Source organism: Callithrix jacchus, chromosome 21, assembly GCF_049354715.1.
Source record: "Callithrix jacchus isolate 240 chromosome 21, calJac240_pri, whole genome shotgun sequence".
Lineage (NCBI taxonomy): Eukaryota > Metazoa > Chordata > Mammalia > Primates > Cebidae > Callithrix > Callithrix jacchus.
The window spans coordinates 38,466,998-38,481,552 of NC_133522.1; the positions used below are offsets into that span (position 1 = coordinate 38,466,998).

The 14,555-nt window shown below is 48.5% G+C and overlaps 1 protein-coding gene across 6 annotated transcripts in view; it reads right to left on the reverse strand.

The window, feature by feature from the left end:
• URB1 (URB1 ribosome biogenesis factor) overlaps positions 1–14,555 on the reverse strand; it is a 77,525-nt gene that overhangs the window by 1,876 nt on the left and 61,094 nt on the right. For 5 of the 6 annotated variants that reach the window (XM_035283317.3, XM_035283316.3, XM_035283315.3 and 2 more), the window contains 8 exons: positions 9,625–9,785; positions 8,899–9,010; positions 6,817–6,923; positions 5,819–5,962; positions 4,602–4,711; positions 3,261–3,458; positions 1,765–2,006; positions 552–1,163 (listed from right to left, as the gene is read on the reverse strand). In XM_035283317.3, the coding sequence (XP_035139208.3) occupies positions 552–1,163; positions 1,765–2,006; positions 3,261–3,458; positions 4,602–4,711; positions 5,819–5,962; positions 6,817–6,923; positions 8,899–9,010; positions 9,625–9,785 (1,686 nt within the window). Of the gene's footprint in view, positions 1–551; positions 1,164–1,764; positions 2,102–3,260; positions 3,459–4,601; positions 4,712–5,818; positions 5,963–6,816; positions 6,924–8,898; positions 9,011–9,624; positions 9,786–14,555 lie in introns of all 6 variants that reach the window. The other variant, XR_013530556.1, reaches the window with a different exon arrangement.

Below are 14,555 nucleotides of genomic sequence, written 5' to 3' on the forward strand. Positions count from 1 at the left end.
CATTCCTCCATGAGAGGACAGCCCTCTGGGTCACCACACCCGGCCTCCCTGGAGCTAACAGCCCCCTGGAGCTTGTGGTGTTCATTTATTCACCCAACTCACTCATTCACAGTTAGGCTCCTAGAGACTGCCAAGTACATAAACTCCCCATGTGCATTTGTACGCATGTGCGCGCACACACACACGCACACACACACAGCTGGCCATATGTGAAACAGAACTCATCAGGTGGCCAATGGTCAGAAGCCCACTGCCCTGCAGGGTGGAGGGACGCCAAGGTTCTGAGGGGGACCTCTCTGCACCGTCAACGTGACCAGCACCAAGGGTGTCACCTGCAAGCGAAAGCAAACACCTCCTTCCTTCCACATTCACTGCCCAGTGGCAAGCTCTCTGCAACCCCAGAACCGTGGTGAGGGGCCGTCTAAACAGACACAACACCCAGCTGAGGAAGGCGGCAGAAACCTAGGCGTTCCAAGCACAGAAGTCACTCCTACCCTCAAGCCCACTCCTGCATCTATTTCTTCAGCCTCTAACAAAAGAAGCAGCCTTACCTCGTGTGGCTTCATCCTTCTCGCTCAGAGAAGACAGGCAGAGGGCCTCCATGGCCAGATGGAAGGGGCTCCCTGCCCAGCCCTGGGCGGCCACCAGCTGCAGCATGACCGTGTTGAACAGGCAGGCCACCTCCTGCACAGGCCCTGTCAGCCCCTCAGCCCCACAGAGCTGGCTATACAGCCTGAATATGCTGCTCCTCAGGGCACCGTCCCTAACGAGGTCAGCCACGACCACAGGGTGCGGCAAAATGTGGCTCTGAAGCCAGCCAACGAGTCCTGCAGCCTCTGCTCTGCTGAGCGGGTGCTCGGCCACCGACCGCAGCACCCAACTGACTGCCAGGGAAGCGGCAGCGCACTCGGGGCCACACTCGGGGCCGCGCACAGCGCTCTCAGGGCTGGCTGAGTCCACGGGCTCCTGAGCGGGGTCAGGACCCGGGATCACTGGTCCCCAGTAGGTCAAGATGGACCTCAGGAGGCCCTTGCATGTCTCCAAGGTAGACGCCATCAGCTCAGGGTCGGCCAGCTCCTCTGCCTCCCCAGGCCTCCTCTTTCGGCCCCGTGGGCCTTTAGCTCGGGCTGCCATGACAGGCTTGTTCTTATCCTTGAGCATTTCTGTGAAATGCACAAAAAGAAGGTGGTGAGACTGAGGTCTCTCCTGCCACACAGATCCAGATGTGGGGAGCTGTCAATGGGGGAGAGGAGGGGCAGTGTGCATGTCCCGAGCACCCGGCCCTGCTCCCGTGTCAAGAGCCTGGTGAGTGCTCGATGTTTCGCTGTGACTGTCATCACTGTTATTATAACCAACTCATTAATCCTCGCACCATGAGGCAGGCGCCATTATCGTCCTCTTTAAACACAGGGAATCAGGGCAGCATCAGGCTTCAGTCGAGGAGGCCTGGCTCCAGCCTACTCCTTAACCCTGCACTACAGGATGGGGTGGGGGCAGGCAGCTCACGTCCGCCCAAGCCTCTTTACAGGTGAGCACCCTGATACTAAGGTAGGTGAAGTGACTTCTCCGAAGACAGAGAGCTGGAAAGCAGCCAGGCTGAAAGTCAAAGGCAGGGCTGCCCGGCTCCCTCTCCAGGCTCGGAGACACATGCGCCCTACTCTGAGCCTCATTAACTTTGGAAATGTGGCTGAGACACACACAGAGAGGAGGGGGAAACAGAGAGGTGCTGGCTGCTCTGGGCCAGTCCTGGGTTCCAATACTCACTTATGAGCTCCCGGGCTTGGCCCTTCTCAATGGCTGCTCTCAGGTCTTCTTGGAGCTTGAGGTCTCTCTCGATGAGGCTCCACTTGTGCAAGAGGACAAGGACATCCTTGGTGGAAAGCACTGTCTCATTTACAGTGAATCTGTTCATGTCCTTGAAGGCCTGTATGACGGTGGCCCGGTACCTCAGCACGGAGTCAAGTGTCCCAAAGAAGTTGGTCAGCTGGGCAGGAGCCAAGGTGGGCCTGTTTGGGAGCCAATGTTACCAACAGCCAAGGCCGCCTCCCCAGCCTGGCAGCCAGCACGAGGTGCACACTGTCTCTCCAGGAACCAGGTTTTCCTGCAGAGCAGACATTTAGCATGGGCCGCCGGGACACAGAGAAGGAAAAAATGAGCCACTTACTAAGCCACAAAGGGGACCTGGAGTCTGACCTGCACCCCAGAGGCACAGACCTCCTGAAATCCTGGCTAAACGGAGTAGCCAAACAGACAGCTTGAGGGCCAGGGTGCCAGAGCCTGCGAGGGCTCCACTCTGGGCCTGCCAATTTCTCTCGCCTCATGGACCACCAGTCTCAAGTGAGAAAAACCCAGGGATGCCCTGGGACAATGTCACCACTTACAGCCAAAACCTGACCGATGGCCTCCAGGAGAAAAAAGAGCTCCCTGAATTCCAAGAAAGTGGAACCCTGTAACATCGGTTCCACACACCGTAAACCAGTATTTTAAATAGCAATTGGCTGCGGTCTTCTTAGACACCGGCATGTCTTCTGACAGCCCTACATAGGAAATGTGACTATCCACTACAGATTTCACAAATTAGTTTTGAACTATACAAAACAAAAGGCCTTCTTATCAAGAAATTTTTCCTTCTGAGGTGACAATCCACTTGATATCAGCCTTCTGGTTCCAGTTAGCACACCCTGGCTCCCGAATCAGAAAGAATGGGTACACAGCGTGTTTCCTGCAGCATGGTAGAACTGGAGGGACATTTAGCTCTTCTAAGGAAACCAAAAGCATACTCTAAGGAATTGAATGAAAATACAAAATATTCAGGAAAATTCATGGACAATGAATCTTCATAGGCTAACGAAGGTAGAGGCAAGTTTGGGAACACCCCATATTATGTGAGAGTCACAGGAAATATTTTCCATCTACAAAACATCACTTTATTCAAGTGTTTGAATCACAACATCAAGGTAGATGACTTGCCTGCTGAGAATGACCTCATATGATGTGTATTAGGTTTTTAAGTGTGTTACGTTCTTGGGCCTTGATAATAAGCCTTATAGAGTCGAAGGGGAAAGAAAGAGCTAATAAAATAGATGTTCTGATGCTCCCTACACGTGACAATGGTACTCTGCCCCAATCCACAGCAGGCCATGGACGAGTGTCCCCCGGGACAGCCATGGAGTTGTGACCGAGACATGGTGACCGCATGTGGCAGACCAACACAGCATCCAAGAGGCCAGAAGTCCCCCCATGGCGGGGGCAGGACTCACCTCAGGTGCTTCATGAGCACGATGAGAACGTAAAGGAACTCATTGACCAGGTGCAGGGCAAGCCGCTTGGGGGGCTCCCGGGAGCTGGGCTGGCAAGGGCGCTGGCTCTCCCACTCCACTGCCTTGTCCCCCAGGTTGGTCACCCACAGTGTGTGCAGCAAGGCGATCACATTAGACAGCAGCGGAGTCGCCAGAAACCTGAAAGTGAGCACAGGAGCCTTCAATCTGCCACATCCTGTCCTTTCAGCAGGATCAGACTATCCCCCTCCACAATCCTATCTGCTCAACCCCTTAGATAAGCACAGCCTCCAAGTGGAAACAGGGCGCTTGCTATACAAACGCAGCTTCGACACAGGATAAGGCACCCAGGCTCCTTCCTAACAGAAGATTGCCCTAAGTCCCTCCAAGAATTCAGGAGCTACTGAGGCACACAATAAAAACCATCCTGTTCATGACAACAACTCAGTTCCTAAAATAAGAAATTAACAGCCAGGAACATTAGCTTAGCTAATTATGCCTTTTGTAAACCTGACACAGTCTTGAAGTTGATGTCCGAAGACACATTCTAGATTTCAGACGTTACTTTCTTCCCCCTATCCCCGCTTTTTTTTTTGTTTGTTTACAGATGTACTTGGATATATTACTTTCTTTTAAAGAAATTTCAGGAAATACTTTTTAAAAATGCACAAAAGGGCCTGCATTCTCTCAGGCTTATTATAGTAGTTAGCTCTTCGTAAGACAGAGCCCTCCCACCAAGTGCTGTCTGCTGTGACAGGGTCTTCCTCTCTGCATGTGACAGTCTCAAGCAGCAGGATAATCAGGAATCACAGTCAATCATCCAGATTCAAGCAGCAGCCCTTGGTGCTGCTCCTCTAACACGGGCTTGTCACTGAGGACCAAGACCCTGCACTGACAGCACAGTCCTGTAACCCATCAGCCCTGCTCTCCTGCCACCAGAGGGATGCAGTTGCTAAAGCCTTAGAGAACAAGACCCTGCTATAGAGCACGGAAGGCTGCTGGGACACCATGGGAGGAGTCTGACCCGAGCAGAACACAGCCAGACAGGCTGGCGGAGACTCTGCCAGATGTGAACAGCAGCTGGTGTCTGCTGTCCCTTGGCAGACGAGACACTCAAGAGAAAGCGGTGAATGGAGGAAAGACATTTTGGAACTGCCAGGAGCAGGACTGCCAGGCATATGGTAGCACTGGAGGACACCGCATTTCAGAAAGCATGGATTCTACTGGACATTTCCAACCAGGATCAGAGCTGGCAGCAGACATCCTCACTTCTGTTCCTTTCCTTCCCACCTGACACACACCGCTCATGCAAAAGGGACTTACTTGCTTTCAAGGATGTGTAAAATCCATGTTAAAAGGCTGTAGTCTCGTATGATTTCATAGGCAGACCTGGCAACCTGGGCAGCGTTCTGTAGAATTTCCAGAATCCAGTTCTGAAAACCCCAAACAAGAAGTTACTCTTCAGTGAGAAAACCCAATTTACCTGATTAAACAAACCGTTTTAAAAATGTGCTGGTATGCTGCCATTCCAGGCGGTGGCTGCAAATGAGGCCTGCTTTGCTGAGTCTGTCAGAGTGGTGGCCGCGTATGAATGCGCCCTTCCCCGCAAGTGACAGCCAGAGGCCACAGACTTCCCCAGCAATCTCTGAGCCCCGGGGATCCTCACTTCCACTAATCCATCATCTGGAAACTACCCACAAGCAAAGCTGCACCACAGAAACCAAATGGCCCAGACGCGCAGCAGCCTGCACAGGGAGCAGGTGAGGGACCGCCTCCAGGCCAGCCGCCAGCCACACAGCCCTGTGTTTACCACCTGGAAGAGAGGACATAAAAATGGGACTGTTCCCTGACTTGTTCATGGGGTGCTTGAGAAGTCTCACACGCCACAAAAAAAAAAAAAGCTACCACACTCGAATTCAGTTTATTCAAATGGGCTTCTTAAGAAAAGCCCTATTTACCCACATTGTACATACGAGAAACAAAAGCCGACGAAACAGAAATTAATGAAAATACCAAAGGCTTTTCCTATATCCTTCTACACCTACCTATAGTATTTAGAAGGCACACACACCAGCTCTCTCTTCCTGACTGGCTAGGTCAGGCTGTCTGCTTCAACACAACTCCTGCTTTCTAAATGAGTTCTAGGACCCCCAACTTCTGTAGTAGGTGAAAGTGCCTCAGAATACCTCAGTCACTGACAAGGCGTCTCTAGATTTTTTGACCAATCCGAAGTCTCATGATTATTGATCAGTATCCCCCCTTGATGGCCTTCGCATATATGCCAAGGGCCATATATATAGTAGGAGGCCTCAGTAAAGAGTATTCAGAGGACAAACAACACTAGGGGTCTCAACACTGCAGCCTCAAGTGACTCCACCTGTTCCACACGCAGGGAACAGGACGGGCGCTAACAGTGTCTCCCCTTCCCTGAGAGCCAGGAACAGGCTGGGAACAGAATTCACATGAACTTGACTTCCCAATAAAACCGTAAGAAGGGGCACAGGCCTCTTACTCTCAAATGAGCTGTGGGAACCACGTACCTGCGCCGCCTCGTCACACAGCGGGCTGCAGAAGAAGGACAGGATGATGTGGAAGATGCCACGCCGGGCACACAGCTCATAGCAGTGCTTGTCACGGATCCCCTGCCGCAGAAGGCCAAACACCCACTCCTGCTCCGTTTTTTGCTATAACCAGGCACACGAAAAACCGTTGTTAAGTGAGTGAAAGTCTTTGCATCTGACAACTGTTCCAACATCACTATTTTTAAGTGGTGGCAGAGGCTGTAACACAGCAGCCCTGACCTCCATGTCTGATTATAAAAAATCCTTGATCTCATCTTTGATTTCATTTCTTCAGGTCGGAAACAGAGGATCAAGTCAAGTTTAAACACTGAACTTAAGTCATATAGATCTCCTATAAAAGAATATTTAATATGAATATCTAATAAAGGAGTTTAGTATTTAACCCAGTGATTCACCAAAAAAAATACGATGAGATTGGGATAAAATGCAGGACTCTGCAGCAGAGTTTTTTTTTTTTTTGAGACAGAGTTTCGCTCTTGTTACCCAGACTGGAGTGCAATGGCATAATCCTGGCTCACTGCAACCTCCGCCTTCTGGGTTCAAGCAATTCTCCTGCCTCAGCCTCCTGAGTAGCTGGGATTACAGACGCGCACCACCATGCCCAGCTAATTTTTGTATTTTTAGTAGGGACGGGGTTTCACCTTGTTGACCAGGATGGTCTCGATCTCTTGACCTTGTGATCCACCCACCTCGGCCTCCCAAAGTGCTGGGATTATAGGCGTGAGCCACTGCGCCCGGCCGGCAGCAGAGTTTTTAAGGTTTGAGGCACCTTGTAGAAGTGAGCTCACAGCACGGGGACCTCCCTGAATGCGGGCCTGCGTGGTCTCGGTGCTCGCACAACCGTGTTGGCCAGCAGCACACAGTGTTGGTGTGGAAAATGTCCGAATGACAACGGCGGCTGCATAAGTAATGCGGGGGCCTGTGGAAGGCCTGGAGGACTCTGGAAGCGCACGCACCTCAAAGTCGGAGCTGTAGAAGAACTGGTAGAAGCCAGGCACTTTGTCCATGTTCAGGTACTCGTGCGACAACAGGAAGTTGCTGACTTTCAGGTACATGTGCTCCTCTGAGAACACAGGCAGACAGTCAGCCACGGCAGGCCCCAGCAGGACACCCCCTGGGCTGGCAGCACCGAGAAGCAGGTGTTGTGGGTATCAGACATAAATCCCCTCCCAGGAACTTCCGTATCCTGACCCAGATGACTGGCTCTCGAGAATGAGAACACAGCTAGACACCTCAGCGCCACACTGCACACAGGCTTGCTCTCCTGGCTCAGAAGCCACTGCTGGATGTTGAGTCCTGCAGGGACCTTGTCCCTCCCCCTCCCCAGCTCCTGTCCTATAGCACAGGCTCAAACCAGCAGGTGGGAAGGGTGAACTTGGTCACACATCCCACAGATCAGGGCTGACACCACAACCAGCTGCTGTACCTGCTTCTAGCTTCTCGCTGAAAGGAACCATCACAGCAGGGGAGGCTCAGACACTACTGAGTGCCTCTGGAATGCACTAAGGCAGAGACGACAGACACGCTAGCTCCTGCCACCTCTGCCCTCGGATTACCATGAGTCTCCCCCATGACCACTGCTGCCCAGCACACACTCCACCCTGACATGTACACCGGTGTGGGACAGGGCCACACCCAGGACCGAAAACATCATGGTCTCTGCCAATTATTTCATTTCCTTCCCAAATCTCCAAGGGAAGTAAAACCCATGGAATAAAAATGAAATGGGAGTGGATGAAAATCAGATCTGAATTCTAACAGCAAGTTGATTATGAACTAATGGTGGAGCCTTGGACAAGCTATCTAACCTTGGGAGCCTCAGTGAGTGAGTATGCGGGGTAGGGGTGGAAATAGGGTGAGTGGGGGGCGCTGTTTCCTCATCTGAAATAGAGCCATGTTATACTAAAAGCACACTGTGGTCCCTGATGGTACCAACTTTCTATGATTTTTCTCTCAGTAACCAAAAAAAATCTCAGAATGAGCTAACTTCTAGTCACACTATCTTAGCAGTGGTACCCCATTCCTGTAACAAAAAGGAGCCTTATTCTAATACTGTGGGTTACACATATATAGTACTCACACACCGAAGCTCTCTAGCTAAGGACCGTGAGCCTGAGCATGAATCAATGATTCATGAATCAGTGGTGGTGATGGTGACAGAGCTATCACCGATGGGTTTTACTATGCCAGGCACTTCCACGTGCGCTCGTGTGTATGATCCGGGCCGGGTGTGATGGCTCACACCTGTAATCCCAGCACTTTGGGAAGCTGAGGCAGGCAGATCGCTTGAGCCCAGGAGTTTGAGATCAGCCTGGGCAACATAATGAAACCCTGTCTCTATATAAAATTAGCCAGGTATGGTGGCATTCACTGTAGTTCCAGCTACTCGGGAGGCTGACTGAGGTGAGAGGATCATCTGAGCCTGGGAGGCTGAGGCCGCTGTAAGCCGAGTTCATATCACTGTACTCCAGCGTGGGTGACAGAGCGAGACCATGTCTCAAAACAAAAGCACCAAAAAACAGAAAAAGTATGTGATCCTCATCACCCTCACAGCAATCCGAGAGGCAGTGGGTCCTATCATCACCACCTGATAGGAAGAAACGGGCATGGGGAAGTCCAGGACGGTCTGGCTGTGTCCACACTTTTAGCCCCTGGATTCCAATCCCTATGATGTGATCAGCCCACATTTTAACATCAGTGTTATCTGCTCTCACCAGTTTTCTGTAACTATAAGCAAATATGAATATATATACTATTTCCCTCCATTATAAAAATGCTGTTCTGCACTGTGCTATTTCACCTCATTTTTTCTGAATTCCACCCCATGCGGGTCCATGAAGAGCTTCCTCACAACCATCACCTATGCACTGTCCAGTGCTGATGGGTACTTCAGTGGCTCCTCATCTTCCACGATCATGAGCACGAGTGGCCCTGAACACAGATGTGTGACCCACTATACCTGTGGGACTAACCCCTCAAAGTGGACTTGCTCAGCCTCAACTTTTCAATTCCCCTCAACCTCATTATGTCAGTGGTACCTGGTTTCAAAATTTGCATGGCTGCTTTGGCAATGAAGAGAGCCAAGGTAAAAGTGAGTCTCATGTCCTGAGTTCGAATCCCGTTCCGGACTACATCCAACAGGTAAAGTAGCTTGAAAACAGAACAGAAAAAGAAAAAATAAGATGAGTGTGTTCGGAGCCACGGTCAGTCTTATCCAGTGCAGCTGAACCGGGACTCGGCAGGATGTGCCTGCTCCTCACATCCCAGGGACCGCCAAAGATGAAGCTCCCAGGAGCAGACACATTACCTGCCAGCATCTCAGGAACGTTTTCCGTTTTTATTTTAGGCGTCATCAGCACAGAGAAGTCTGGCACCATGCCCTGAAAATCTCATCTGCTCTTGTTCCGCCAGCACCACGGGGTACAGGTTTCTGAGGTTCAGTGTGTCGTGGATAACAGCCCCCTCAACCACTGAGTTTAGACCAAAGAAATACTCTGTAGAAGTCAAATCACTTTGTCTACCCACAACACAAGAAAGCCTGTAAGAAGAGGAGGTTTTTTCAACCTCCACAGAGGGCTGTGGATCAAGGGCAACCACCAGCATCACCTCCTAAGGGAACAGACTTTTGCTCGTCAGCAGAGACCTCCCGGCAACATGCTACCTCCGTGTTCCTTAGTAAATCCTCTACCGAACCGAGTGAACAGCCAGCTTTCTGCAGCCTGCCAGGCCCACCCCCACCGCAGGAATCCACCCTTCCCACTTACTTGGGACTGCTCTTGGAACCGTGCCCCCTCCAAGTGCGAGTAGTAGGCTCCCAGGACGTGGTACGCTATGGCTCGCATCTGGGGGTCATAGCTGCTGAGGGCTGTGACAGTTAGGCCCAGGGCATTAGAATCCAAAAATTTTCGACAATCCACCACAAACTCTACAGGAAATAAAATACAGCATGAAGCACACACGATATGATTTCATCATTCTTGTTAACTTGGAGAATTAAATTTTCTCTTGCGTTTTACCAGTATCAACTACATGTGCCAAATAAAAGGAGTGCACGTCTCTCTCCAACTCCTCCTAACTTCTGCTGAAGTTTGACAAAAAATAAAGTCTTCCTTTACGTGGCAATAATGACCATAACTCCAGGCTCTAAAATGCTCATACGTCGCAACCATGATAATTTCATTCTCATAAACATCCAATGAGCCAGGAGAATGGAGGTGACACAGAGACCTACTGTGGAGACCCCAGCATGCCAGGGGCCTGGGCAACACAACTGGGGATCAGCAGAGAAAATCCACCCCCAGCTTCCACCTTGCTCTGCCCTCCGCTGCGGGCGCCTGTCGATAAGCATCACTGAGGACAGCATACATGACAGTGAAAGCAGGGAAATACAGCTGATGCCAACCAGCGCACAAAGGACTCTCACAGCCACCGTGCAACCCAGCTCTTTCTTAAAATAAACACAAACCTCACAGAAGAGCGGTTCACCAGGCTTAAGCAAAAGCTACGGTCCAGAGAGACTGCTGCCTGGAATCCAGCTGCCATTTGTGAGGCCTAGAGAAGCTGACAATCACTGCAGGAGAGGAGAAGACTCAGATGGAGAAGGCCAGATACGCGAGGAGATGTGCCTTGCCGCAACCTAGAGGGCTCTCCACCAATACAACTGAGGATACTTCACCCCTCTTTAATGATTATTTCTTAATCTGATCATGATAATTATCCACAATGATGTTCTCAAGATTGAGTGACCTGTGGCTTAATTGGGAACCAAACACAAGTCAACTGAAATGACTACTCCAAATGAGTGATCATGGAATATACCATCAATAAGAGACAGTGGCTGGGCGAGGTGGTGCACGCCTGTAATCCTAGGACTTTGGAAGGCGGAGGTGGGTGGATCACGAGGTCAGGAGATCCAGACCATCCTGGCTAATACGGTGAAATCCCATCTCTACTAAAAATATAAAAAATTAGCCGGGTGTGGTGGCAGACACCTGTAGACCCAGCCACTTGGGAAACTAAGGCAAGAGAATCACTTGAACCAGGGAGGCAGAGCATGCAGTGAAATGAGATAGTGCCACTGCACTCCAGCCTGGGTAACAGAGCAAGACTCTGTCTCAAAAAAAAAGAGATAGTCCATTGATGACATTTTTAAAAGTTAGGGAAAGACCAAGCATGTTAAGCAGGGACACAGAAGACACAAAGACCCAAAACCAAGCTCTAGAGATGAAAACTAAAATATCTGAGATGAAAAATGCATTGGATGGTGAGAGGGTTTGGATTTGTTCCCCTACCCAAATCTCATGTCGAAGTATAAACCCCCATGCTGGAGGCAGGGGCCCTGGTGGGAGATGACTAGATGGCAGGGCAGATTTCCCCCTTGCTGTTCTCATTGACAGTGAATGAGTTCTCACAAGAGCAGGCTGTTTACAAGCACGTGGCACTGCCCCACGTCCCCCTGCTCCAGCCAGGTAAGACGTGCCTGCTTCCCCTTCGCCTTCCACCATGATTGAAAGTTTCCTGAGGCCTCCCCGCCATGCTTCCTGTATAGGATATGAAACCATGAGCCAATCAAACCTCTTTTCTTAATAAATTATCCAGTCTCGGGTTCTTTATACCAGGGCAAGAATGGACTAATAGAGATGGGATTATCAGAGATCAGACACTAGTTTCAGTTTCTAAAAGGATTCGTGAACTTAAGACAGCATTAGAAATTATCCAAGCTGAAACACAGAGAGAAAAAATAGGAACAGAACATTAGTGTCCTGGGGGTATGTGTCCCTGAAAAAATATGAGGAAATAATGGCCAGAACTTTTCTAAATCTCAGCAAAACAACTATAAACCTAGAGAGCCAACATACTCATTAACCGGAAACATTAAGAAAATCATGCCAGCATCATTACAATAAAACATACACATGAAAGAAGAAAACCACACCAAACAATCATGATCCGATTGTTTGACACCAGTGATTTAAAAATCTTAAGAGCAGCCATATGGCACACAGAAGAATGAAGATAAGAAGAATGGCAGATTTCTTGTCAGAAACAACCCAATTCAGAAACTGAGGAGCAACTTCTTTAAAGTACTGTAAGAAAAAACACTCTCAACTCTGAATTTTATACCCCATCAAAATCCTTCAAAAGTTAAGACATTTTGCAGACACAAAAAGGCTAAAAGAATTGGTCACCAGTAGACTTGAACTATAAGAATTCTTAAAGGAGGCCGGGTGCGGTGGCTCACACCTATAATCCCGAGGCCAAGAGATCGAGACCATCCTGGTCACCATGGTGAAACCCTGCCTTTACTAAAAATACAAAAATTAGCTGGGCATGGTGGCGCGCGCCTGTAGTCCCAGCTACTCGGGAGGCTGAGGCAGGAGAATTGCTTGAACCCAGGAGGCGGAGGTTGCGGTGAGCCGATATTGCGCCATTGCACTCCAGCATGGGTAACAAGAGCAAAAAAAAAAAAAAAAGAATTCTTAAAGGAAGTATTTTAGGAAGAAAAATAATGACACAAGATAGAAATCTAGATCTACACAAATGAATGGTCACAATGTGGCAAATATCAAATATTTACACTTCTTTTAAAAATAATGACAATTTGAAACAAAAACAGTACCGTAGGGTTTATAGCACATTGAAGTGTAATGCGTAATAAGAATAGCAGAAAAGCCAGAAAGAAGGAAATGGATCTATACTGTTACAATGTTCTTATACTATACATGAAGTGGTATCACCTCACTCTAAGATAAGCTCTAATAGATTGAAGATGTGTACTATAAACACTCAAGTAACCAGTAACAATATGCATGCATGCACTCACACACATACACAAGTTGCAGCTAAGTCAACCAAAAAGATAAAATGGAGTCAGATCAATAATCACATTAAATATAAATGGTGCATCCGCTCCAATTAAAAGGTAGAGATGGTCAGATTAGATAAAAAGAAGAACCTTGGTACATGCTGCCTTCAAGAAGCCCACTTTCAATATCAAGATACAGACTAAAATTGAAAGGATGAAAAGAGCATAGACAGATGACTCTTGGGCATAGCAGTTTAGGAACAAAATTTTCTAATTCTCTTATCTCTATTTTTTTTTTTAAGACAGAGCCTCCTTTGTCACCCAGGCTGCAATGCAGTGGCATGATCTTGGCTTACTGCAACTTCTGCCTTCCAGATGTAAGCAATTCTTGTGCCTCAGCCTCCTGAGTAGCTTGTACTACAGGCATGCACCACCACACCCAGCTAATTTTTGTATTTTTAGTATAGATGGGGTCTTGCCATGTTGGCCAGGCTGGACTCAAACTCCTGGCCTCAAGTGATCAGCCCACCTTGGCCTACCATAGTGCTGGGATTACAGGCATGAGTCACCATGCCTGGCCTAATTTTCTTATTTCTCATAAGTGACTGTTTTTGATAAGAGGGGAACAGAAATCCAAAAGCTTTAAAAGCACCAAACTGGATAAAATTATATTGTTTTAGAAAAGATGGGATAATGGGTTTAAGAAACACCTACATAACTACGTAACAAATACAGGTAAATGGAATATATTTGGGAAAGAGAACAGTCTAAACATTTAGTTTATACTCACTAAACACAGCTAATACCCAGCTGGCTGGGATATTTTTAGCAATCACTGACATTCTAAGACAAATGGATTTTCCACGTGTCCATGAGGAAAAGTCAATTTCCTGTTTTGGGCTCATCTCTGCTACTCTATGAAAATCTTGGCTTTGTAACACTTATGGAAAAGAGCTGCCCTCAAGATGTTGAAAACATAACAGGCTATTTTAAAAGTTACAAATGCCCTTCTCTTTGTTTCAAGAACCTCATGAATAGCAACTTGGCCTTAACAGACCTTCAGATCAAAATGGCTTAACCAGGACAGTTATTAAGGACTGAAATAAAAAGTATCCCCAAACTGGGTGTAATGGCTTACACCTACAATCCCCCAGCAAGTTGGAAGGCTGAGGTGGGAGGATTACTTGGGGTCAGGAGTTCCCCTGGCAACACAGAGAGAGAGCCTCTACCAAAAAAAAAAAATTATCGAGGCATGGTGGTGGCACACTTAGTCCTAGCTACTCAGGAGGCTGAGGCAGGAGGATAGCTTGAACAGGAGTTTGGGTATACAGTGAGCCACAGTCAAGCCTCTGCACTCCAACCTGGGCAACACAGTGACACCCCGACTCTTAAAAAAAAAGGTGCCTCAGTTTTAGTGGGTTTCAGTAGTAGCACAACTGTGCTGCTGGAGCATCAAAAATCTTCCTTACACCTCTTCTTCCATAATATCCCCCAGAGACACCCCACTGGACTAGAGTCACCACAGTGAGAAGAGTCAGAGGAACCTGCTGGTCGTCTGGTAATGAGGCTCAGAGAATTGCAAACGGGGCTTCCTGTTCTGCCTGCCTTGTGGCATGCGTGAATTATAAGCTGTAGATTTCAGCCCAGTTCTGTTGAGGACAAGAGTTTGCTGTGGAAAAAGCATTTGTCACTGCCATTGCTAACAGCCTTGGCTGGCGGTTTCTTGGCCAAGGACTCAAAGAAGGGAAGCAGTAAGGTTAAGAAAATAGGTTTCCATTTTCAGCAAAGGGCTGAAAATGGAGCAATGAGATTGTAATTACTCTCAAGACTGGCAGCCACACAGAAAAATTAATCATATGCGCAATTTAGGATTGCAGTTCGTTTAGCAAT